The 27566-nt window shown below is 43.3% G+C and overlaps 1 protein-coding gene across 5 annotated transcripts; it reads right to left on the minus strand.

Annotated features, from left to right (window-relative positions):
• Positions 1-1900: 1900 nt before the first annotated feature.
• Positions 1901-27293, minus strand: elmod3 (ELMO/CED-12 domain containing 3). 5 transcript variants are annotated; one of them, XM_048242552.1, is made up of 14 exons: positions 27203-27293; positions 22180-22236; positions 21308-21993; positions 19438-19509; positions 17928-18005; positions 17660-17729; positions 17348-17410; positions 16535-16623; positions 15829-15952; positions 13311-13433; positions 11735-11865; positions 11519-11595; positions 6709-6836; positions 1901-6387 (listed from the first exon to the last, which is right to left on the minus strand). In XM_048242552.1, exons 3-14 carry the CDS (start codon positions 21341-21343, stop codon positions 6143-6145), a joined length of 1236 nt encoding a protein of 411 aa, XP_048098509.1. In that variant the 5' UTR covers positions 21344-21993; positions 22180-22236; positions 27203-27293; the 3' UTR covers positions 1901-6142. The 5 variants fall into 5 exon arrangements, with proteins under 5 accessions (XP_048098509.1, XP_048098507.1, XP_048098510.1 ...); XM_048242550.1 differs by lacking the exon at positions 27203-27293 and adding an exon at positions 23871-23956; XM_048242553.1 differs by lacking the exon at positions 27203-27293 and adding an exon at positions 23567-23814.
• Between the last annotated feature and the right edge of the window lie 273 nt (positions 27294-27566).

The raw sequence follows: 27566 nt of genomic DNA on the forward strand, positions 1-27566 counted from the left end.
ATTTATGTACGTATGAATGTGCTGATGAACTATTTGGTTAGTCTCTCTGGGAGTTAATTTTACTTCTCAACATCTGATAGTCTGTATTTCAGTTCTGGGAATCGCAAGCATCACAATTCTTGGATCTTGTGAACTGGCAGTATTGCAATTCTCGGTCCCATCATTCATTGAAATCTGGACCAGTACTATAGTTTGTGACCTCAAGCCAAAATTGATGCTGTGACAGAGTACTGATGACAAGTTGCATTTTTTCCATGATTTCCAAGGTGCCTCTTTTGTTTGTCTAGTGTGTAACAGCAGCACCCTAGAAGTCACCCGATTTTTCATGTAAGCTTTTTTGCAGCTTAGCAAGTGCTTCTGCAGCAGCTTTCACTCAGTTTTTTATGACTCATGACATTTAGTGAATTCTCTCCCTCCCTCCCTCCCCTCACTCTCCATCCTCTGCTGGCTGAGGCCGGATCTGGCCGGGCCAGGCTAGATCCAAGCATCACCCTGGCCTGGGGACAGACTGCTTCAGAAATTCCTGGAAGCGGCGACAGCACCAGTGAGGGGCAAGAGTTTGCCTGAAAACTGAGCTTTCCCCCGAGGGGCTGAAACACAAGGCCAAGGCCTGGATTCTGTGTGTATGTGTGTATTTGAGGAGAGGCAGAGCAGCAGAAGAATTGCATATAATGAGATGAGTCAGCGACCGTTGACTCAGAGAGATGGATGCAAGATGCATGCCCTCTTCACATCATTACAAAGAGATACAGGTTCAAGCCACTCTGCTAGTCTTTAAAAAGGATTTCACCATAACTCCATCTTGCCCTTGTTCCTTTGGAGCCAAAGTGACTAGCATTCACCACATGTGAGTGCTGGGAACCACAGAAAAGAAAAAAATAAGAAGCAATAAGTTGACAATGAGACTCCATTTACTAATTGACCAATCATTTCATCAACACAGTCACTTCTGGACCACCACTTCATTTTACGCTCTTTGATGGCACTACCACTACTCTGTGGCCTGGCAGCGCGGTTGTAGTTCTCTCTCTCTCTCTCTGTTTTTACATGCTCCAATCACACAGCTGGGGTTAAACCACACAGCCATAACTCCTCACTAAACAGGCAACAGAAAGGGCAGAATATGGAGAGCCTCAACCATACATAGGCCTCTCCATGGTTTATGCAATGAATAGTTGACAAAGCAAGTCTTATTGGTTTCAATGATGTATTGTATTTGAATTATTTGATTGATGCTAGTAGGTTGTTACGTCATAAAAATGTTGACAAACTTAAAATATAGTCAGTCACATTTTTGTCTAAAATGAAAACGGGGCGGATTTACAGTACTGAGAAACAAAAATATAACAGACATTCTTGCAGTGCCAATCAATTATTATTATTATTATTCCAGTGCACAGGAAATTAAAAAAACAAGGTCCAGATGGACACAGCAGTCCTTTCTTTAATTATTTTGGTGAAAAGAGATAAATGAGAAAGGATTTATGGTATATATCTGGAATTATGATTTACTCAAAACAGTGAAACACATTGACCATGTTCATGCTCATAATATTTGTGACATCTTAAATCCTGCAAATTTCTGATTGACACCTCATAAAGTAGATTTCCTGTAATACTGTGCCCCCCTCAGGAGGACAGACAACATTGCAGCCTCCCAATAGACAATGCAGGCAGAAATAATTTTTAAGTTGCAATTTTATTTTAATAGTCTTCATACAATACATTACTGTACAACTGTACGCATATATTCTGAAATATATTCTCATTATAAAATCGGACTTCTACAATCAGGTATTACTGGAGGGAAGGGGTGTTGGGAGGATAGAATGCTCTGAGGGACAAACAGACAAACAACAACGACAACAATAACAAAACACCTCCAAAGGAATGTGCAGGGGGGGGTAGCATAGGGACTCTTATCTCACCTAAGATGCATTTGGGGAAAAGGGGGAGAAGAAGGTCAAGACTGAGGCCTCATCCAGTCTCCTATCGATTCACACGACAGAAGTGAGTCCCAGGAAAGAAAAAAAAAAAAAAAAAAAAAAAAAAGATGAATGACTTTAAAATAATAATAATAAAAAAAGAATTGGGCTAACTCGACCTGAAAGCTAACCAAGAGAGATCTGGTTGATTCCAACCACATCCTCCTTCTTCTCCCTCAAAGAAACAATGCACAATCTTTTGAATTGCCCTATTGCCAAGTGCGCTGTTTAGGGGAACTGTGTATGATAATGCACTGTTAGACTGCTGTACAAAAATAAACCCAAAACAAACCAAAATATAACTAAAAAGATGGCTAAGAGATCAGTGAAGCTGTTGGGCTTCAGGGACAATGCTGTATGTTTTCCGTGTGTCTTTTATGACACCACTGGTGTTCATCAGCTACCGGACAAAAGCAAAAAGGAGGAGAGAGTGAGAGATTTGTCTCAAGCCTGAGGTTTGACATGACATTACTGCTATTACAACCCCCGTTAACAATCACACTGCTACAATCTTCACTTGTATCTTCTATGTACACGTGCCAATGCTCGTCACTACACGTCCCGTCAGGCTGCTCTTCACCAGACTGACCCCTCTGCGAGAGCGTCTGCAGATTGTCCACCGACAAACAGCGCCTCTGACGTAGACATGCACACTCAGCTAAAAATTTGGGTGCCTGTGCAGCTTCACCTTTTTTTTATTTTTTAAATATTTGTGGACAAGCGTTCGCCACGTTCTACTCCCCCCGTGCCATGGGAGACTGGCACGGAAGGGCGACTGGCATGGAATGTTCCTTCATGGACACACAGCAGTCGTGTGGGACGTCTGCCGAATCTAGCCCCCCATCCCTGCCCAACACAACACACTACCCCCGACTGCCTTACTGACAGAGCTCATTTCACTATAAGCTTAGTCTGCTGTAGCTAACGTGGGGGAGCAACACGCAAACAATCAGCAGCTGTTTCGTAGTGCTTACAAATGCTTTATAAACGCTTGCAGGTACCCTCCCCCCTGTTTCCCACCCCCAACACACACACACATACACACACACACACACACACACACACACACACACACACACACACACACACACACACACACACACACACACACACACACACACACACACACACACACACACAGCTGCTGCCATGCTTTGTAAGTAGCTTATGAATGCTTTATAAAGTTCCACCGTGCTTCTCCCAGCGCTATGGGAGGACACTCTTCTCTGAGGCACTAGTGTTTCTCCCCACCGTCACACCCTCTCACAGAACCAACCCATCACGTCACAGAGCTTCACACACTCTCGCACCTGAGCACCGAGTGTGTGTGTGCATGCTTGCCAGTGTGTTCATGGAGGTGATGTCACAACAAATGGAGGGAAAGAAGCAGACAGGAGTGTGTGTGTGTGTGTGTGTGTATATAAAAAATATGTAATTACACACAGAGTTGAAAGGATAGTTGCGCTTGTGGCCAAGTTTGTCACATTTAATAGTCATGCTTCCACTGGTCTAACTGAGAGTGAGTGTGAGTGTGAGTGTGTGTGTGTGTGTGTGTGTGTGTGTCTATCTGTCTGCTTGTGTGGGTAGGTTTGTGTACTCTTAACATTTTTCCTGGATGGGTAAAAAGTCTCGCTGGGCAATGACTCACTGGGTAATGAATCAGGAAGTGAACAAATGCACAGCTAATGTGTGTGTGTGGGGGGGGGGATTCTCTGTGCCACATGCAGCTCCTAAAAGATTATTCTCCGTCTTAAAGATACTGATCTCATTCAAGTGCAGAAAACACTACTCTTTCATTCAGCTAAACATAGGGACTAAAAGTGACGACTCCTAACACGTTCAACCACTGAGTCTAGTTTGTTGTTGCAAAGGGAACTGAAGATATTGGAGAAAGTTACAGAAATCTACTGTGTTTCTCAGACACAACACATAAGATTTTGCCAAAAAGAGACACAAGTGAACATACAGAGTAATAGAACAAGCCTTTTTTTTAACAAGGAATTTTAAACCAGAAAATAAAAACAACAAATAAAACAACAACAATTCTCTGGTGCTACGGTCCTAGTGCTATGGAGCATGCTACAAATAAGTGAGTTCAGAGACCGTCCTTCCTCAAAAACCTGACAAAGAAGTAGGAGATCAATCCAGGATCTCTCAAACAAAACACAAAGCATCACTGTGTCAACCATGACTGGCTCTGATCATCTACCGGAGCACACCAGATATAATGCAGCTAGGTAGTCCTGCTTCTCTCAAGGCCACCGTTTTCCACAACAAATATTTACCCTGCAGAGGATCCTTTCGACTGGTGCTTTGTGGTAGAGCCGTGATGAGCTGCATCGAGTCGCAGAGTCTCGATAGAAACTCACCTGCCAATCAATTCAGCTGACAACACACCCATTCTATTCTGACTGCAACGTACGTACTTAAAGAGGCTTTATCACAATCTGGTTTTTGGTCGCTACCCTGAAGTGTCGAGAAAACACTCCCCTGAATTCATAAACACTTTTCATAATAACATCAAAAGACATTTACCGGAGAAGTTGCTAGCTTCCTACCACTATTGCCAAGACGTACCGCTTTTACTTTAAGGGAAAAATCAACACCCCCTTTTTTTTTTTACACAAAATATACACTGGTTAGGACTAAATCTACAGCCACCAGCACAGTTCCGCTGGGGAACCCATCTTTTTTTTTGTTTGTATGTTTATTTTTTGCATGCAAATTACAAGAACCTACTAGCCACCAGAAGGCTTTTGTCCAGCAGACCCTGCATACTCAGAAGGGGAGGCTAAGCCACGATGTTGCCTTCTGCTAGGCTAGCGGCTCGGTGTCAGGGAGATGGTTTATGCACATCCCCATTTCTCTGAGGTGACAGGGGGACACAGTAACAGTCAAAGAGGGCGGTGGAAGTCACACTTCAACCCCTCCCATCAATGCTTTAAAAATCTGCAGCCAATGTACCAGGCCCAGTGGCCAGCGGGGGTTCCTTGACAAACAGTCCTGAGGGACATCAGGAGGTGCCATGTTTCTTTGTGTTCTTCATACTGGTAAGAATAAAATAGCTTCAGTGTAAAGTCTTTGAAAAATATACTCATATATATTTATACAGCTAGAATTTATCCATACAGAACACTTGTAGAGCTCTAACAGAAAAAATCAATAGTGCCACAAGACCTCAACTGAACCATCTACCTCACTCACCCAACAAATACAACTACCAAATACTTGCATGGTTCAAAGAGCTTCACTAGGGCTTGGATTGCACTGCAAATAGTGCTTCTCGTCTACAACCTGCGCAGAAAGACACCATGTTTCCTACGTAACATTTACAAAGCAGACCAACGCCTTTGAGCAAATACACAGAACACTTTGACATGTACACACCCACACACACACACACACACACATATATATATATATATATGCAAGCTTACAGATATTGTTATGCCAATGTGCATGGATCTCTCCAAATCAATCTCTCGCTTAGTGCACAAGATGAATATAAAAATGGCGTACCTCACGCTTATCACAGATACTTCCTTTCTTAATGACTCTCTTTCTAGCCTCACAGTAGGGCTCTGTGCAGCCAGTGCACAGTCAATCATAAACAAATAAACAAACAAACAACCTCATAAACTTTGAACCTCATCGACCTCAGTCACTCTCCCTGAGCCTTATCTTGTCATCCAACCACCCTACGGACAGTGAAAATGCTACAGTCTCAGCACCAAGCTCCAACTAGGGGGAAGGATAAAAACAAAACAAAACAAAACAAATATTTGGCAACTATTCACCTTGGCGGCTTCTCTGTGTAAGCATACATTACGAGGGGTTATTCTAGTAGGAACCTATAGAAATAGGCAAAGGGAGAGAAGAGAGATAGAGAGATCTGTAGTGAATCTGAACCCTGAAGTCTACTCTGTGAAAGAGGAACAGTTCTCAAAGATGGATGTGCAGCAATGCTGGCTAGGCGTGCACGTGTACACATGTGTGTGTGTGTGTGTGTTGTTGTGTGCAAACGGTGAGCGAGAGGGGAAAAAAGAGGAAAAGAACATTTAAGAGAAGAGATAAACCCATCTCAACTTGTGACATAATTTGACCATCCCTTTCCCCTCACAAGACGTGTCCCACTCCTCACACTCTGTCTCTTTCTCTCAGATGAGTCGGGCCTCTCCCTCCATCTCGGCCGGGAGCTCACACACACCGGTGAAGTTCATCTCTTTGCCCTCTTTGGTCCCCTGGGTCTCCAGGCTGGACCCCCTGTCGGTGGGGGAACGGTTGCTGTGAGACAGGCTGTCCGGTGATGCTCGGTGCCCTATCCTAGTGCGTCGCTCCTTCAGGAAAGTCTCCAGGCGCCTCAGGATCTGTTTGGGGTTCTTTTTGGCAAAGATTTCTACCTCTGCACCATCAAAACACAGAAGAAGAAGAAGAAGAAGAAGAAGAAGAAGATGATGAACAAGAAGGAGAGACAGCAATGCTTGTGAAAACATACCAACTTTTTACAATGATGATACACAAATTACATTTTAGAGACATGGTCATTAAGAAATTGATGGAGTTAACAGTCATGAGAATGCAGAAGTGAAAGCAACGGAAAGTTCTATAAGTGTGCAGCAGAAGGCCAGACGGCAGAGGAGCTTTCTCTCATGACCAGAGAAAGGAACATGACCCATGATTTGGCCATAATCACACCAGGGAGCTAGCGAGCGAGCAGTGTTACCTTTGAGCACATAGCCCGAGTCTGAGATAGTTTTCTGCTCGCTCTTCCACAGCTGGAACAAGTGCAGGAAAGTGGCCGCGTAGAAGTCGTTGATCACCCCGACAACCTGCTGCCGTCGGTTGCACTCCCTGGATGATGTCACAGTGGAGGAAATCGTTCATTTCAGGAGTTTTGATTTCCTAGGCATTTATTTTTAGTTTAATTTCTTCAGCTGCTAAAGAAAGGTGCCATTAATGTCAAGACCAGGGGCCTCAAGTACAAAGACTTGCGTGGAATTCATACTAAAACATTTGGTACGTGCAAACCTGGAAAGTAGCGTACACACAAAAATAATCTGATTTATGAAACTGTGCGTACGCAGCATTCCACGCAGCTTTTCTTTGTACATCCCAATTAACGTGAAATTAAGCGCACATGCACGAGCATTACACTCCACCCTCTCCTACTTCAATCACACTCATTTGAATATGCCAACTAGAAGGCCACTTGAGAGCGCAGACCTCCACGAAGACAAAGTGGCCTATATCCCGCAATATTAATAAGAACATGAAGGGAAAAACGCCCGGCAAATGTTCAAGGCATGGGCAAATGCGTGAAGCCGACCCCATTCATCAAACGTACACTCACATTCATTTACTCTCCGTGAGTGTGAAAGATGGCGTACAAAACATTTTTGTGCGTACGCAAGCTTTGTATATGAGGCCCCAGGACCAGGGCTCTACACTAACATTTTTTTCCAGGAGCACTTGTGCGCCCAAGTTAAAAAATGTAGGAGCACAGACAAAACTTTGGGCGCACAGTCAGTTCTGTACTTAACTTACACATAATCTAACATTACACTGCAGGTAACAGTTAAAACATTCCAGTGCACCAATTGCGAATATTAAGAATGACTGACAACATTTAGGCTACAGGACACAGGATTTTAAAGATCAGTGCCTATTTTATTTTCAGTCTGTTCTATTTTCCTACATTTTGTTAATGTAAAATAATACTAGATGTATTGCTTAGCCTATACAAAATATGACCGCCGCTCAGTCCTGTACATCCGTTCACTGAAAATAAATCACACTTCAATTTGTCTCTATATTTTACTCCATCCCCCACTCTTGAAACTTTTGTGTATGCTTGTTTGGCATGCCTGAGTGTGTGTGTCTTGCTGCACAGAAAGTACCCTACTGGTGCTGAAAAGGTGAATAGATTGTAGAATAGCCAAAGAAGATGTAGAATTGTTATAAAACCTTTAAAATCTCTAAACAATCACAAGTAGGGCAGTTCATCACAGTTCATCCATTGCAACTGGATTGATGAAAAGGTCACTTACACCTATGGCTACATTGTATTTGGGAAAAGCAAAAGGTATCAGCATAATGTTATTTATTTATTTATTTTTATGTATTTATAAACAAAAACATCTCTGTCAGTTCCATGCCGTTTCAACAGCTATCAAAACAAAGGTCATTTTTGGATGGATGGATTTTTGTGAATGTTTCTTCTTCTACATAAGATTTTAGTCATCTTTAGTTCATGTAATACTTTATTGTCAATGCAATAAATTAAGTAACAGTAGTCTGAAACATTATTGTTAATGCACAAATTAAGTAACAGTAGCCTAGTCTGAAACGAAATGCTGTTTTACATCTAACCAGTGCAAATAACTGACATGTCCAAATGGGCCTTGATGAAATCATTAAGCTAGACTGTTCATACACATTTTAACGGGCCCAAAGTTGAAAAACTTTTGTCCGTTATTGTTAATTCTTAAATATAAAATGATTCATGTTCCCTTGCATTGTTTAACTGAGGTCCATGGCTAGATCTGGCTTTCATCAGACCAAGCTCAATCTTTTTAAGAAATCAAAAAATAAATAGCGGGCAGATCAGGCTGGGTTCACCCAGCCTAGTCCATAGGCACCGATATTGTTTTAATTTTCGATTGAGATATATACGCTCTGGCTATTCTAAAATGCAAAAAATGCATCAGGGAGTTATGACAAAGCGGTAACTAACAAACTAGATCCTAATAGAAAGTTGTTAGCTTCCTAAGCTACAGGTAGGATTATAAGGTAGGCCTATTGACAACATAAATTGTCAATAGGCTATGCCTAGCGACAAAATAAAATCTCCTTTGGAAACCAATGGCTTCGCCTTACAGTATCAATGGGACTTAAACTGTCATATCGTGTGGCGAAAAGTTGTAATAACATTCACGCAGCTCCATGAGTCAAGGAAAGCCAATGAAGTAGCCACTTCTAAATGGGACCCACTACACAGTAGCTTAAGGTGTTTTGCTAAAGCAGCCATAATGAAATGAAGGTGTCATTGTTTGGATACTTCACACACGCGTGCTTTTTTAATTTCACAGACTACAACTACCAAGCTGTAATCAAAGCACATCGATTCCCCTCTCACACCCTGCACGCCCAAACAAAATAAACGAGGCGTCTCAGTCTCCCATGTATAGGCAAAACTGCATCAGACCAGTGTAACGCGTTAAATCTTCCATTGCACAGAATGATTTTGTAGCACGTGCAATAAATGACAGTCGAAGATACAAACAGTGCTGCTATCAATTTGCTTGGTATAACGCATTTTATAGTTTTCTACAAATGCAATCAATCAAATGCCTCCATCACTCAACCACAACTTCGCACGGTAACATTACCTAGGTCCTTATTGATATTACAAGATTAACGTGCCTGCAGTAAAAACCAAGCATGTCAAAACATCCTTAGATTTATTTCGACTTCAAGAAGAAATGGGAATTACACTTCATGTGAACATCGTCCTATCCTTATTAGATGTTAGCTCGCGGTAAAATACAGTCCTTGTATGAAGCGTCCATTGTTTCCAACCCACTTTAACTTCCAACAAAATACGTCTCACTGCAACGATCGCCATCTAGTGGACAAACGACTACTTCAAATACTGAAAATGCAGCCATGATGATGATGATGAATATTTATTTTGGCTATCTTTTAATCCTACTGATTTTCATTTTTACCGGGGCAAATCACAAATGAGTGATTATGAGCCAGGTTGATGTGGGCCCTTGAGACCAACATACCATAAAAGATTCACAGAGAACTGTGTCTGCCCTACCCTCCTTTGGGGGTCCAGTCCAGCAAGGGGCTGCAGATGAAAATGAAAAAATGACGGTTCCATGCTATCCATGTGGGGGTACATGCTCACCAAGTTTTGTGTACCCGGTCTTTCAGTGTCCCGAATCCTTGTTGGTGTATCGTCACTAAATGTACACATAAATTATTTTATTGTAAGGCCCCCATGAGCGAAAAGTACACAAAACTTGGCATGCATTCAGAGGGTGTCATAATGATCCTACTCTTTTAATTTCGTGCAGTTTTGACCTTGTCAGCCAGAGATATTGAGATGAAAACACCTAATTTTTTGCTTTTAATTTTTAACTAGGTGGCCTATACATGAAATAAGTGGTAATGGGATGGGTTGACATGCCCCCTTAAGACCAACATACAAAAAAAAGGTGGACCTCCTAGGCCCTCACGGTTCTCGAGATATTCACAGAAAACTGTCTCCGCCACCTACAGGCCAGTTGGTGTATAGTAACATAAATTAATTTATTGTGTGGCCCCCATGAACGGAATTCCACAAAACTTGGCGTGCATACATAGGGTGTCATAATGATCCTACACTTCCAATTTTGTGCAGTTTTGACTATGTTAGGTCACAGATGCCTTCAATTACACCACCTCATTTTAACTTTTTGTGTTTAACTAGGTGGCTATACATGAAATGAGTGGTTATGGAATGGGTTGACATGGCCCCTTGAGATCAACATACAAAAAAAATGGTCCTCCTAAACCCCTCACGGTTTTTGATATTCACAGAAAACTGTGTCTGCCCTACATATAATACATTACTTAGCCTATATATATATATATATATATATATATATATATATATATATATATATATATATATATATATATATATATATATATATATATATAAAAATACTTTTATTTTTATTTGAAATATCTGCATTGATGGGGGCAGTAGGCAAGCGTTAGACCTACTTTTCGTTTTGCACTTCAGCTTGTATTCGGTGTAAACAAACAAGCATCGTGGAAGCCTGGAGTTGTCAGTAGCGTTCTACCTTTGAATAAAATGGGAGTATTACGGGAGGCTACTTTTGTGCCTGTTAGCTACAGCTATATTTTGCATATTGCAGCCAATACATCAACTGGGCTAAAAGGCATGTTAGGTTATTTCTCTCACTGCATTCTCAGAATCTCATCCTGTTCCTCCTATATCCGATGACTTTGGTGGATAGAAGAACTAATTTTTTTAATCTTTGCATCTTGGCTGGCTAGTCTAACTTTCCGCTTTTTCTGCGCGCTCTTGGATTTGATAGAAGCGACTACTATGCGAGTCTAACATGAAACTGCTAACGTTGGTGGGAGGTGTAGTTTTATGCTGCATTATAGCGTGATTCTATGGTTTGCACCAGTAATGTTTCTCGATGTTGCGGTGTATTTTGTAGACAAACATTGACATGGTTAGAAGTCATTCGCACCAGTGCGCCTAAATATTTTTTTGCACTCGCACACCATCATTTTTACTCGCATGTGCGAGTGAAATGGGCGCACTGTAGAGCCCTGCCCAGGACAGCAATATCAAAAAGCCTCTATCCTTCTTGTTCTGACAGAAGCTCAAATTTCTTGTATATAAGTGGGAAGGTGGACATCTGTTGTAGGTTTATAGAAGCCTCCTCATTTTAAAATGTGGTATGTACACTTGTGAAAGTGTGTGTGAGGCTTTGTAAACTCACTTGGATAGGACCTCCTCTCTGAGCGCGTGCAAGGCAATGCGGGTCATGTTGATGGACATCACGCTGAAGGGGAAGTTCTGCCAGGGGACATCACAGAACATTTAATCACAATCCTCTCTCTACATGACACAATACTGGCGTCAGGTAGGTGAGTGTATACTTGTGTGTGTGTGTGTGTGTGTGTGCATTGCGTGCGTGCGTGTGTGTTAGTGTTACCTGCACTGGGTGCTGGGACAGCTTGTAGATGTCTCGTGCTAAAGGTAGTGTTTCTGGATCCATGACCAGGTAAAGTGTGTGCATAAGGCCCAGGAAGCCTGTGCCTCGCAAATCTGTGGACGGGTCGGTCCCTTTGGAAACAAACACGGATGCATTGGCCCAAGAAAATACACAAAAACCACACAGAGCTGAAAAAGTCACAGCAACATCTGAATAAATTTGGTGACTTTGGGATATGGGAAATGCTACTGACAATGCTATGACAATCAATAAGAAGAAAGAGAAAAGAAATGCATTTTCATATTTAGCCTGCTCCAGTTATAAGAGGGAAGGGGGTGGTCCTGTGAGGAAATTTCTCTGCATTTTACCCATCCGGGTGTAGTGTGCACACATTCATAAACTTCATAAACACTTGGAGCAGTGAGCTGGGAGCCCACACACACTAGGAGCACACCTACACATCCGGCGCAGTGGGCAGTCCTTAGTCTGGCGCCCAGGGAGTAGTTGGGGGTTAGGTGCCTTGCTCAAGGGCACCTCATCCATGGATGTGGATGTGGGAAAGCTGTTTTAGATCACTCACTACCTGTCAGGGATTGAACCGGCCACCCTTCGGTCACAAGTCCGATTCCCTAACTAGTAGGCCACGAATGCTGAAGAAGTTTTGCAAAATCAATGTATAAACCTCAGTTACTAGGCAGGGAATTACAGTATATTGTAGTTGTTTCTTTTTCTGCCCTGTCTTTTTCTGTATCTGTCAACATCTGAGTGGCTGATCATCATCTTCAACTTCATAAGGGATGCTACTATTGACACATGCCATTATCTTAAAGGAAATGTTGCCATCTCGATTGCCAAGTGTGCTCTGGAAATTCACAATTTCGTCGCCGTTTAAAAAAAACAAAAAAAACCCAACATAGTCCAGTCCATACAACTTCATTTCAATTTCAAAAGAAATACTGGACTATGTTTTTTTTTTTTTAAAGCGGCGGCAATTGTAAATTCAAGAGCACCTGGCAATTGAGATGGCAACATTCGGAAAGGTACTGGCTTGATGAAATTCATTCTGGACTCTCTATCCGACCACAAAGACCTCGGGATACTTCGGTTTGGCTTTAGGGACCCTCTACTCACTACCGCGTAAGTGCAATGTTGTTTGGAACTGTAGAAGAGGTATAAAAATAGCGTTTTGTAGCGGCAAAATAATATGCCCTTCTCACTTCCACGCTAACGAGCTTTGACTAAAAACGGTAACATCTAACTTTCTCAAAACACATCCGAATGACATGATTTGGATGTCAACTCAACGTATGTACTCCCAATCATCCGTAAATCGATCTAAAGTGCATTTTACTCCGGATAATTCCTTTAAAAACCGCTTCAGACAAAATATGGAATTTGGTGTGCTTTTTCTTGGTCCCATATACTCCCATTTCTGTTACATAAACTGAAGGTACCTTTTTTACATGTTTTACATAGTTCAACCTCTTCCCTCTAGGGGCCCCTTCATCCAACTTCTTGGACCCCATTTATTGCCTTTTGCCACTGTATTTTCACATTGCACTGGAAACACACTCACCCTGAAAACCCACGTTCTCCCAGTGGGGTCCAAAGCGTGGGCAGTCATTGCGGTTGCCAGTCAGTTTCCTGTAGATGGTCTGCAGCACACGCATGTGCACAGGCTGCCCGTTGTCCAATGAGCCTAATTGACAGAGGTCAAAGGTTAACACAGCCACATAAGGACCAACACAACCTAAGGATTAACACAACCTCAGCCAGCAATCACCTACCAGTAGCTTCAGACCACTGGATCAACAAAGCATGATCAAACAATATCAAGTCACATCGTCGGAGTTTAAATTGACTGAATGCAGATTCCATTAAGATATAATTTATGATTCAGCACACATGCATCGGTGATATGCAGCATATACAATAACAATATACAATGATATGCACATTTCTGTTTGCTTAAGGCGAGACACTACAGGTGAATAGGGTAAAATTTTTAACAAGCAGATATCACTATGAAACTTCCCCAGTTGATTACTTACATTAATATGAGAAAAAAAAATGTATTACAAGTTTGCTGTAATTTAATGTTTACATATGCAAATTAGGCATTATCTAATTAAATATGCTAATTTGCATACATTTTTAAGGCCTAAACCTGAGCATTGGATACAGCCAAGTTCAAAATTATGTTTTCATTGTGTTCAGATATTAGATGGGAAAAACATTTACAGAGGGATTTATGAATATCTACTTTTGTTATCCTGTAAATCAGAAAATTATGTCACTAGCCCTAAAAAATCGCTTTTTCCATGTTTTTAGGCATAAAATGTCATCTAAGTCAGGCTAGGAATAATATATCAACAAACCCCTCTGTTGAAATCTTCGACATATAGTTAGGCATAAATCCAGAAAGTTTGGTGTATGTCGTGTGCTTTTTGAAGTGGGTTTTTTGAGCTCAGAGTGTGGCGGAAACTCATTTTGAGAAAACAGCCTTGAAAGACAGCCAATGAGATTCCGTTCTCAGCCTAGACTCGCCTTTGAACTTTTAAAAGCGATTGGTTGCTGATACAAAGGAAGTGTCCATATATGGATCACATAGCGTGATACAGGAAAAACAGAGCTTTCAACGGTAGTACACATGTTATGTTTTGGACCACGGTGAGTGCATGCAAGGTTAGAATGCTAACTTTTGCTGAATTTAGGAGAAATATACAGGCAGTAGACACAATATAATGAAATAAACACCTACATGTGTAAATCGGACTTTTTTGTTGTAGTAGTGTGATAGAATACATGCTAAGGTAACATACTAGCTCAAAATCTCAAAATTGACCAGTGCATGAAAAAACGATGTTTTCACCTGCCGTGTCTGCTCCTTAAGATCGCATTACATGTAAAGTGCGTATGCATGTATGTGTATGTGTTTGTGTTTGTGGTCTGGGGTGTGATCTCAGTTTGCTCATATGTAGGACAAGCAAATAAAAAAAATAAAAATGATGAAGCATGAAGATCCTCCAGGTCATATAAGGACTTCCTATTTCTGTCTCTCTCATTTCCAAAATGGCAGCCATTAAAAGTGCATCAACTTCTTGGCCTGGGAAAAAGTACAAGTTGTACTGCAAGACTTTAATGGCACTCGTGGTCTCCGTTTAGAAACAGGCAGCACAAGCAGTAGCATGGACAGCCAGCCACTGTGAGCTAGGAGCTTAGCCAGTTTGAGAAAATACCCTTTAGGCAATGTCATGCACTGCAGTCAGAAGGCTCCTGCCATGTCTGGCGACTTTTGGAAAATCAGCTATACTTCTAACATGACAACTGTTTTCTTTGATAAAGGTTCAACCACAGCTGGGCTGGGAATAGAGGTCCTGTCTGTGTACACCAGATTGAAAAAGGATTAAAATATACAACAGCTAATTGCATCAACACCGACGCGACTCAGAACAGAGGCATGGAATGGTCTTGTAGAGTAGAGTTTGAAGCAAGAGACTCTTATGTTCTCCTCTATTCTAATTCCAGGTTTTGCATTTGAGTGTGTGTGTGTGTATGTATGTGTGTGTGTGTGTGTGTCTAGCTGGGCTCTAACACTCTGCTGGGGACATCCTGTTACTGAGGGACTGGGCCCTTGGCCAAGCAGCCACAGCCCTACCGTCTGATCACCCCATGTGTGCGCATGCACACACAGACACACACACACAAATACTGCTCATGACAAGCTTATTGTAGGTAGGAGCAGGAAAGGGCAGCAGCTGAGAGAGACATGCTGTACAGAACACTCAAGATCTCCACCTGCTCAGCGCAGTCAAAATATGTGTGTGTGTGTGTGTGTGTGTGTGTGTGTGTGTGTGTGTGTGTGTGTGTGTGTGTGAACAGGAGGAAGCCTACATTGAACGTTAGTGGAAACCTGACCAATTGTGGGCATCATGGTATATATTCATGGTATATATGTGTGTGTTTAGTGCTTTTTATGTACATATTGCTATGGATACATTTTGTGTATGATGCTACATAGATATACACAATAATTAATTCCTCTATGACATGGTTGTGTATGCGTATGTGTGTATGTGTGTGCGTGTACTCACACTGTGCAATGGCAAACACCAGGTCCCTCTCCTCCAGCAGCTCCTTGTGCAGTCGGGGCGGACCAAACAGGAAGTGTGTGATGGCCGCCAGACCCGTCCTACGAATGGTGGGCTGGATGTTCTTCTGTACAGGGGAGAGAGAGAGAGAGAGAGAGAGAGAGAGAGAAAGAGAAACAGAGAGAGCGAGATAGGGATAGACAGGAAGAGAAGAAATGAGGGAGTGGAGGGGTGGCAGAGAGAGAGAGAGAGAGAGAGAGAAAAAGAGAGAGAGAGAGAGAGAGAGAGAGAGAGAGAGAGAGAGAGAGAGAGAAAAAAAAAGAGGTTTGGGGAAAGGGAACAGAAAAAAAGCAGAGTAGGTGGCACAAAAAAGAAATGTCAATGAAAGGAGGAAGAGAGATGGGGCAGAGGAGGAACAAATTTGTTGTGTTTAGGGAAATGAAGGCAAAACAGGGAAGTGTTTATTTTAAAAATAAAAATAAAATCCCCGGACCACTGATTTCATCAAACGTCTATCTAACTGTGGTCATGTATATCAGGTCCATATAAAACCTCATAAAAAGGCACAGTGTACCTTAACAGTGCTATTCACTTTTAGTAAATGTGTCTCAACGAATGGACATAAATCCAAAAACCACATTCTAACAACACTCACAAGGAGACTCTCCCTCAGACAGACAGACAGACATACACACACACACACACTCACCAGGAGATCTGCGAGGTCTGTGGTCTGGAAGTGCTGCAGGGCTTCGTTGAAGGAGATGAGCAGGGAGGGAGCGAGCTCCTCGGGGAGAACTGCACAGGAAAGGGCAGCGTCAGATAAGCTAAAATCACAACCCCGACGGCCCAACGCCCAACGGCCACTAACCCCCACTCCAGACGCCCTTTGGAAAAGCATTCCGTTTATGCTGTTTACCATGTTGTTAGTCGCTTTGGTTAAAAAAGCGTCAGCCAAATGTAATGTAATGTAATGTAATGTAAATGCTGCACACCACCCCTCAACGAGCAGACTGCTTCCATTCTAAGGTTCTCATGCCATAAGATGTTGGTGAGTTGATGAATAACAAACAACACAGTATTTTTGCTGCTATGAGCCCAGGACTGAAATCCTCACTTATTAGCAACTGTCATATTATTCTGTCAACTTCAACATGATTTTTGAGGAAGAGGATAACTGAATGTCAACATCATACACGTCTGCATGTGAGAGTTTACACTAAATGTTAAAAAAAAAAAAAAAACAGGAACTAGAGAGCTTGATGGAGTTTCGGCATTTTGAGAAATAACTTTATCAATCAAAACTATCTCCTAAATATTTTAGGAGAGTCTGAATGCAAGTGAAAGCCTAATGCCATGTTCCTTCTTCCTTTCTCCTATTGAGGCCGACCCAATCAAAGTGTCTGGGAAGTCTCTGGATTGGACGAGTGAGTTTGGTATCCATGGCGGTAGGCTAGCGTGGCTGAGGTAAGGCAGTACATTAGAGCTGTGGTTCCCATGGCGACAAGGAGGATGAGCTCACCTGGCTGGATGCTCTCAAGGGCATCCCATTCCTCCCTGGCCCTCTCCACCTCCGAGTTCACCTCTGCAATCACACGCCACCGAGAGGAGGGTGAGAACACACACACACACAAACTTCAACAGTAAACAAATACATATCAACCCACTAGCAAGCGCACATACACACACACACACGTACTTCAACAGTAAACAAATACATATCAACGCACTAGCAAGCATGTTAACACACACAGGCACTCAGGAGGTGGGTGAAGAAAAGACACATGTGCACAGTACAACAGAGGCACAAACACACACACACACACGCTCTCACCTTCTGTCCTAGGCTGATCACCTCCTGCTGCCAGGGACTGCAACAGACCATTCTGTTTCAGCGCGGAGATCTACAACAAGGATTCATTGCGCTCTGCTCAAGACGTGCATGAGTTGTGTGTTGGTGAGTGAGTGTGTGTGTGTGTTTGCATGGGTATGGTGAAAAACTACCATCCGCATCCATTAACCACATAGCCAATATTATTGTCTCAATCTTCCCAGAATGTGTATTTATGTATGTAGGCAATATGTCCGTCCCAGGTACTCACTGGCACTGGTTTGTGAAGGGAGTTTCCATTGGCGTGCTCCTTAATGATGGCATGGCCTGGAGCCACTCCATTCATCTCCTGCAAGTCGACAGAGACGGTCAGGTCAAATTCCGAGAGGTCAGCTCACAGAGCATGGCAAGGGCAGCACGGGGTCACGGATTCAAGTCCAAATAGCAATAAAATTAACTATGTTGGGAGGCTTTCTGGCCTCCACTATACTCTGCACTAATGTAATAATAATACGTTTATTTTATATAGCGCCTTTCTCAAACCCAAGGTCGCTTTACATAGTAGAAGGGAAAACACAACAACACTTAAAAACAATACAACAAAGACAAGCTATGTGTATAGAGCTATGTGTTGGGTGTGGAGGAGAAGTGATCATTAAACAAAAAGCCTTGACATTAGTAAGTCAGCAAAGGTGGGTACATTCTTTTGTGTCTTAAGACAGGCCAGTGAACCTTTGTATCCATATTTCACCACTTGATGCAGACACTGAAAAAGCTGCATTTGGGCACCTGCTATGTATTATTATCTCTCCATCTAAATGTATTAAATTTTAATTCCCTCATTTTCATCATCATCAACACTTAAGATAGCACAGAACATCCTGGCTACTGCGGTCATCCCCTGTGGGTCAAACAAAGGCTTCAGTGCACTTCACCTTGCTCACAGCTCTCACAAGACTGTGCAGAGCAGTGCACTCTGGGACTGAGCAGCTCAGATGAGGGCACTACTGTAAATCCTCGGTCCTGTGCTCTGCAATAGATATGCGGTCCTGTGCAGTAGATATGTTGTCCTGTGCTGTGCAATAGATATGCTGTCCTGTGCTGTGTAGTAGATATGCTGTCCTGTGCTTTGCAGTGCAGTAGATATGCTGTTCTGTGCTGTGCTGTGCAGTAGATATGCTGTCCTGCTGTGCAGTGCAGTGCAGTAGATATGCTGTCCTGTGCTGTGCAGTAGGTATGCTGTCCTGTGCTGTGCAGTGCAGTAGATATGCTGTCCTGTCCTGTGCTGTGCAGTAGATATGCTGTCCTGTGCTGTGCAGTAGATATGCTGTCATGTGCTGTGCAGTAGATATGCTGTCATGTGCTGTCCTGTGCTGTGCAGTAGGTATGTTGTCCTGTGCTGTGCAGTAGATATGCTGTCCTGTGCTGTGCAGTAGATATGTTGTCCTGTGCTGTGCTGTGCAGTAGATATGCTGTCCTGTCTTGTGCAGTGCAGTAGATATGCTGTCCTGTCCTGTGCTGTGCAGAAGGTATGCTCTCCTGTGCTGTGCAGTAGATATGCTGTCCTGTGCTGTTTAGTAGATATGCTGTCATGTGCTGTGCAGTAGATATGCTGTGACAGGCCAAATCGCTAGATGGTATAGAGGAAGCACAGGGCCGTTGCATTGCGTGACTGTGCTTGGGAAGTTAAACAGTGCCCAGTAGAGGTGTATACTGTACTGTAATGTGTGGAAAGAGAGTGACCGCTTCTAGTGCTTGGAACTGACAAATAGGATACTCACAGGTTTGTGATTGGAGTGTCCATTGGTTAGATCCACTGTCTGCTTACATTCTTGAGGCAACCCATTCAAACCCTGAAAACCAATAGCACATCAGAAATTGCACGTGAAACCCAAGAAAGTGAATGAGAAGAGAAAGAGCAGACCTCAAACTACAAGGAAACTCTCTACAGAACAAAGAGATGTAGCGTGTTTAAAATAAGAATCTTTCATTCCACCCTCCTTAGTGCGCATCCCCACCATTCAGCAAGAACTTACATATGCCAAACCTGATGTCAATAGAGTCCCGAAGCCATGACGTAGCGTTGCCAAGGCAGCAATTTCACTGGATCTAAACAAATCAATCTAACCATTGAAATCGCCATAGCGGTGGCTTTCTTAATCTATGTCAATAATTTTACAACGTTTCTAAGACGTTAGTATATTTTTTTTACACTGTAGGAATCACATACTACAACATATATTCATACCAACACGATCAAATTCGTGACTACAGAGTTTTATTTTAACCTGATGTCAATTCTAACCTCCGCCGGGCCAGTGCGAGTCATCTGGACTGGCAAGGGACTTCATTAAGTACTCCAGAAACAGATCAACAAACTGACTCAACAAACTCCCCAACTCCCATCCATAGTCACAGGTCTGTAACCACTCATTGCGGTATTACAAATGCTTGCTCCGCACGCGCTATGCAGGTGCACCAGAACAATGGATGCGCCATGTTACCAAAACTGGTAGAAGGTGTCAAAACTGTGAGAGCAAAAAGCAAATTAATCAGCATTTCTATTTAAAATAGACAATTTCAATGTCTGTTTGTGTTGGTGTGTGCAAATATGATCTGATGTCCTACTGAGACTGAAATCACGGTCACGATTACCTGTAGGTTGTATTCCTAAACAGTGTCTCTTTGTGTATCTGTGTGATCATACATGTATAAGGGAGAGGTCAAACATTTTTCAGACTTCTGTCAAGGGGGGTATTTAGATATGGTTGGAGACATGTTTGATGCATCTCCTATGACAGAGGCACACTTGTGGCTAAATAAGTAGGAGCCAGTGCATAAGCAATTTCCAACGAATTTACAGGATTTTTAGAAATAGCTGAAAGGCATTTCTTGTATTGTTTCAATAACTTGAACGAATCTATCCAAAAGTAAACGTACCATTGTCAGCACTTCATAGCTATATAGGAAGTGAACCAAGAAGAAGGGAAATGTTTCGCAAGCTTGAGTTGAAGAGCAGACAGCCATGCAGTCACTCTATTTACCATTCATCAACAAATTCAATGTGCTCTTTTTCACTCATACAACACACCTTTTCTATACAAAGATGGGAATGCATAAAAGCAGGTGTTCTGACTGGAAATGTATTTCCTGCTGAGAAAGCCATTCAGGCAATTCGGCAATTCAGGGTTTTTCCTGCTTAATACTATTGAGCTGATAGATTTTCTGCCATAATTCTGGCTGACTAAATTCTGACCCTTGCGTGCACTTTAGTAGCCCTCAGTCCTTACCTCTGAAACTGACCCTTAAAAGACGACTTCCCAGAAGGGAGGACTCAGAGGAGCTGAGCACAGGCCTAAGTATCCACTACCACCTCAATAATTGCAAGGAAAGGAAATTAGCTCTACCCCCCACACCACACACACACACACACACAAACATAATTATGTCTTCCATCATAGCGCAGTCAAACTGACATGTACTAAAGCGATTTGAGTATGCATCCCCCCACCCAGAGTCATATTCCATAGCATAGCCTGGACTAAACATAACTGGTATGCACTCAGGCTGTTCCAGTATGCAACCCCCCCCCACCCACCCACACCCAGCCGTGACTGTAGCTGCACTGACAGCTCAGCGCTCAGCTCTTACCTCCGTGTTTGCGGCCAAGATGATGTCCCCTTCCATGGCATGGGTGTTGGAGCTTGCCGGCCGGGCTGCTGCTGCTGCTGCTGCTGCTAGGTGGGGTGGGCCCCTCCTACTGGCTGCCCAGCGCTGGTGGTGCGACGCTCTGCTCTGCTGTTCTCCAGATGGCCATGGTGCTTGAGCAGTCACAGTCACAGAGCGCGAGCGCACCGTCTCTTTGTCTCTCTCTCTCTCTCTTTTCTCACCCTTAGCGTTCTGACAGTCTGGTCCGCACTCGCTCGGGAGCACCAAAGCAAATGGTGGGAGCCACAGGTAACAGGTGCAGGTGGATCAGGAAAGAGAACGGAGGGTGATTGGTGGCTCTCCTAAAAGGTGATGTCACTTCAGGCGGGTTCTGTGAGGTTTACCACCAAGGGTCAAGCTGTTTGCTTCCTGTGTCGTTTGGAGAGAGAGAGTGAGAGCATGGAGTAGTTTGTGGCTACGGCGGTAATTGACCTCTTCGGATCAGGCAGAAGAGTGGCGTTTAAACTCCCTCTCCTTCTCCTCGTCCTCCGTGCCAGGCGTAGTTGAGAGGGCGTCCACTGGGACGCTCCATCAGAGGAGCCAGGCTGTGAGCGCGGCGCTGGGGGCACGGGCCCGGGTCGCCTCCTGCTTCCCAACCCCCATGGCTCTCCTGGAATCCCCACCGATCTCTGCAAAGCAACGAGACAAATTCCTATGAACGTCAGAAAGGGTGGACAGAGAGACCAAAGAGAGCCTATTTACAAGCTCTTCCCATGAATCCCCAGATTAGTGAAAAGTACAGAGGTCTTTGACAATGGTCTTGTTCCGCGATCATGTAGCCTGTGTGTGTGTATGTGTGCCTGTGAGTGTGTCACCTGCTAATAGCTGCAACCAGTGGACGATTCTGTGGAACTTCCGTCAAATGGATGGCTCTGAAAAGACAGGAGAGGGAAGTTATTAAAATGCAACAAAGAGAGCAGCCTTTTGTTGGTACACAGCACACATTGGTACAATATTAATTAACGCAAAAGTCGTTTTGCAAACGTAAGGATTATGCAGCTTGATGAACTGAATTAAGTAACATTCAAAAGGTGACCTATTTTATCGGCATACATGCAGACACAAAGAGAGGCTGCATAAGTTTCACCACGGTAACACAACACGTTTGAATTGGCAAAATACACGTGCAACGTTATATTGGAGACAAAAAGCACAAAGCACTTAAAATGAAAATATGATTACTTCTGTCATTGAGTCCTGGTAATTGCTCTGACAAATTTACAGGCGCAATATAAAACGCATATCGATGACGTCATCGATAAATCCTGCATTTCTTACCATCTCAAGAATGCAACTTCAACATCAGCTAAAACCTGGAAAAACCTACGTCTTTCTCTATTTAGAGCACTATAGCCATGGCGTTACAGCTTAGTTCGATCAGTGTCTTCTCAATAGTTAGCCAAAGGACACTCTATTTGTCATATTGATGAGTATGGGAGGGGTTATCAATGACATCATCGCCTTCTGTCATCTTCACATACAAGCTAGCAAGGCAAATACCACGCAATAAAATTAGACAGAAGGGACAGAGGAAAGATAGCGACAAAATATGTACGCTACTGTCGCACTGGGGTTAAACGCAAACAGAGAAATCACCAGTCATGTCACTTTAAAACCTAACAGCGGGGTAAATCATTCTGGCAACTCCGTCTCTAACAACAACCATCAGTAACATTTTAACCACACAAGCGCTACAGTATCCAACAGCGCACTGAACGTTGCCGTTTCACTTACCAACCCTGTCACAACATCTTTTTAATGAATAAACTTGGCGACAGATCATTGTCGAATGCAAAGGTAACTTATGCGGTATAACGTTATCTCGGATGAAAAAATAAAGCTGGTAAAAGTTTGCAAGACGTGCATACATCATGTGCTGTAAAATGTTGAAAACAGTACATAGTTGGTGATTGCAAATACTTTCTAAACGGGATGACCAATAGCTTGTCAGTTATCTCAGTAGCTACAATAATTCCAACTCAAACTCTAACGTTAACGTTATCTAGCTAGCTCTAGCTCATGATTCAACGTTAGCAGTCCATATTATCTGTCATAATATCACGCATAAAAAGTTAATCAACCCTAAAGAATGCAAAAAACATAAACCCGCAAGAAGAATGCATTGTATCTAAGATACCGTCTAAATTAAGTTTTCAAACATGACAGAACGACAACTCACGCTTACCGCCGCTCATTGCTTACCGTCACTTTACCTCAGAACAGGCTAACGTTAGCTAACAGCTACCAACTGATATTTGCGTTAGTGTAAAAGTAACTGGGGAGGTAATGCTAGCTCTGCTTGCTAGCAGATAATGTTAACATTAGCTAAATCTAGCTAAATCTTTTTGTGCAGTCCTAACTAGGTTGCTCTTATTTTTCGCAAAGAAACCGTTTATGATGCAAATCTCAAACAAAGCTATACTTGCAACAACAGCCTCTAAAGGTTCAATATCAGCTTGCATCTCTACACCAAATGTTGTAAAAAAATATCGCTTTTTATTTTTACCTCAGTTTGTCTCCCTCCAATCTCGGCTTCCCTTCCCCCTTCCACTGTTACAGTAATTTGAAGCGTGATGGGAATTGTGGTTTTTAATCTCTCTTCCGGTGTAGTCATGTTCAGTGCGAGAATATTTCATGACCATAGAGGGCGTAAGAGCCCTGACAGTAAGGCGCTGGTCTAGATGATCAAATAATTAATGTTTTAGCTTTGGTATACTTATCACAGTATTCAAGTGAGGTAATAATCTAAAAATAAAATATCTTACTTAGAAATAAAGCTAAGAATTTCTATTAAGTTTGGTGATACCTTTGTGCAATAATAATAATAATAATAATAACAATGATGAAATCAATAATATTTATTGATCTTTTTATTTCTATAGCACCTTTTTCAAACCCAAGGTCGCTTTACAGAGGAGCAATACAAAAGTGTGATGTGTGCATATTTCACCATCGGACGGTTTCACCATCTTCACTGGAGATTTTAACCATGCTGATCTTAAAACTGTACTTCCAAAGCTACACCAGCATGTTGATTTTCCAACAAGAGGAGATAACATCCTGGACCTGTTCTACACTACACACAAAGGAGCATACAAAGCCACCCCCCTCCCCACATTGGACTTTCAGACCATATCACTGTTATGCTAATGCCGCGCTACAGACAAAGGGTAAAAGCGAACAAACCGGTTAAATAAGCAGGTAAAAGTGTGGCCTGAGGGAGCCTCAATGCTCTTCAAGACTGCTTTGACACAACAGACTGGGAAATGTTTAAGCAGGCAGCCACTTACAACAACCCGGACAGACATAGAGGAGTATACAGACACTGTAACCTCTTACATCACCAAGTGCATCGATGATGTGACCCACACAAAAGACATCATCACTTTCGGGCTAACTGGAAGCCATGGCTGACAGGGGGATGTCCTCAGGCTGCTGAGGGCCAGAGACAAAGCCTACAGAGCTGGGGATGAAGCTGGCATGAAAACAGCGAGAGCCAACCTGTCCCACGTGGCATCAAGGAAGCAAAAAGGAATACACTCATAAGATAACCACCCACTTCAAAGAGACAGCAGGAGCGCACAAAGCCTATGGCAGGGCATTCAGGCCCTCACGGGACTACAAGCCCGCCACAGGCTGTGAGAGCAACATCCCTCTGCTCAACAACCTGAACCGCTTCTTTGCTTTCGCTTTGAAGCACAAAACAGCACCTGCCCACAGAAGACCCATCCCCCTCTACATAGGCAGCCCTGTGCCTCTCTGCCGACAGCGTGAAGAGGACACTTGCTGCTATCAACACCAGTAAGGCAACAGGTCCAGACAACATCCCAGATTAGATGCGCTGAAGGACTGCACAGGGGAGCTTAAGGATGTCTTCACAGACATCTTTAACGCTTCCCTGGAAGCAAGCCATCGTCCCATCATGTTTCAAAGCTGCCACCATCATACCTGTGCCGAAGAAAACTGCTCCATCCTGCTTCAATGACTACCGCCCTGTGGCACTGGCACCCATCATCATGAAGTGCTTTGGCGGCTTGTCATGTCACATATCAAAGCCATTCTCCCCCACCTTGGACCCCTTCCAGTTTGCATACCGAGCCAAGCGGTCTACAGAGGATGCAATCTGCTCTGCCTCCACCCAGCCCTCACCCACCTGGAAAAAAAGAGACTCATATGTGAGATTGCTGTTTATAGACTTCAGTTCTGCATTCAACACCATAATACCACAACAACTCATCTGCAAACTTGACAAACTGGGACTCAGTACCTACCTCTGCAACTGGCTACTGGACTTCCTCTGTCAGAGGCCCCAAGTAGTATGTGTTGGCAGCAATACCTCAAGCAGCATCACACTGAGCACAGGGGGCCCCCAAGATGCGTGCTCAGTCCGCTGCTCTTCACACTGCTGACCGATGACTGCACTGCAACCTACAGCAACAATCACATAGTGAAATTTGCTGGCGACACAACTCTGGTGGGTCTCATCACCAAGGCGACGAGACTCAATACAGGTTGGAGGTCGACCATCTGACCACGTGGTGCAGGGACAACAACCTCCTGCTGAGCGTCCAGCAAGACCAAAGAGATTGTTGTTGACTTCCGGAGAGGTCACACCCAACACCTGCCACTGACCATCGGCCGGTGCTGTGGTGGAGAGGAAGCGGCAACACCAAATTCCTGGGGGTGCACATCAGTGAAGACCTCTCCTGGACCACCAACACTGCATCACTGGCGAAGAGCTCAGGCGCCGCCTGTACTTCCTCGCGGAAACTCAGGCGAGCAAGTGCTCCACCAGCCATCATGACCACATTCTACCGAGGCACCATTGAGAGCATCCTCTCCAGCTGTATCGCTGTGTGGGGCGGAAGCTGCACTGAATACAACAGGAGAAGCCCTGCGGCGCGCGCAGTGAACACAGCTGGAAGGATTATTGGTGCTTCACTCCCCTCCCTGAAGGACATTTACACCACCCACCTCACCCGCAAGGGCGACCAAAATTGTGAGTGATGCAAGTCACCCGCTCACAATCTGTTTGATCTACTGCCCTCTGGGAAGAGGTACAGAAGCCTGCGCTCCCGCTTTTCTACCAGACTCACCAACAGCTTCATACACCAAGCTGTAAGGATGCTGAACTCTCTCCCTCCTCTCCCCCTCCACCCTCAGCTACATAACATCCTGGACATTGGACCCACAATGGCCGCCTGCCTCTCCACTTGCACTTGTACACTTTACAACTTGTTGTTGTTGTCCTGAAAACACAACACTTCTGCTGCTCTTACATAACTTGCACCACTATGCCACTTTCTTTCTTACTTAGGTCAAACAGAACTACCCAAAGCCTTTTATTGGCCTGACTTTGCACTAGTATTTTATTGACTGTCTATGCACAATTTCAACCAAATTTTGCTGCTCTTATTTTTTCATTATTATATGTGCCCTTTTTATTTACTTATTTACTTACTTTTTGTTTTGCTTGAATGTTATGTTTGTCTGTGGACTTAAATGGTAAAATATGTCTTGTCTTCACCGTGGGATAGTGAAAGCGTAATTTCGATCTCTTTGTATGTCTGGAACATGTGAAGAAATCGACAATAAAGCTGACTTTGACTTTGACTTTTGAGCATGCCTGCAGCTTATTTGTCTATTTGTAGCCAAAACCAATGCATGCAGTTATGATCATTCTGACATTTCCACTAATGATCATGTATCCCTTTTGGTTGATTACTAATGCCTTAGCAATGTTTTTCTTCCATAGACAAACTATAAACTAAAAGATAAAGTAGTTGAAGCAGACCTTTCCACTCAGTGTTCCAAGGTGAAAGCACTGGTTCAGCTTACCTTAAAGATGCTGCACCTCACAGATCCCCAAACTTCTCAAAGTCTCAAAGGAGTAATCCTCTGACATCACCAGACCAACCCCTTCTGTGGTCACTGCACTCCTGGGTGGTGGAGGCTGATGTTGTGTGGGGCCCTTAGCCCATATCCTGAGCCAACCACATCACCACCACACAAACAGAGAAAGTCAGAGAAGAACAAGAAGAAAAAGAACAAGAAGAGCAAGAAGATTTTGAATTGTCATTGCGGCAACACTTTGCTGACACCGATGAGGCACACTTGCAGATAAGGCATTGTAAGGAAGAACATTTCAATTATTTCGGTTTTGATTGTGACAGTCATGAAGTTGCCACAATTTTTTCAGACA

Source organism: Alosa alosa, chromosome 5 (assembly GCF_017589495.1).
Source record: "Alosa alosa isolate M-15738 ecotype Scorff River chromosome 5, AALO_Geno_1.1, whole genome shotgun sequence".
Taxonomy (NCBI): Eukaryota; Metazoa; Chordata; class Actinopteri; order Clupeiformes; family Clupeidae; genus Alosa; species Alosa alosa.

Excerpts from the sequence above, each read along its gene's own strand:
- elmod3 (XM_048242552.1), bottom strand. The coding sequence starts at position 21,343 with ATGGAAGGGGACATCATCTTGGCCGCAAACACGGAG. Across the intron at positions 19,510-21,307 it reads TCTTGGCCGCAAACACGGAG|GGTTTGAATGGGTTGCCTCA; the intron begins GTAAGAGCTGAG and ends ATTGGTTTTCAG. Across the intron at positions 6,388-6,708 it reads CTCGGGCTATGTGCTCAAAG|AGGTAGAAATCTTTGCCAAA; the intron begins GTAACACTGCTC and ends TTGATGGTGCAG.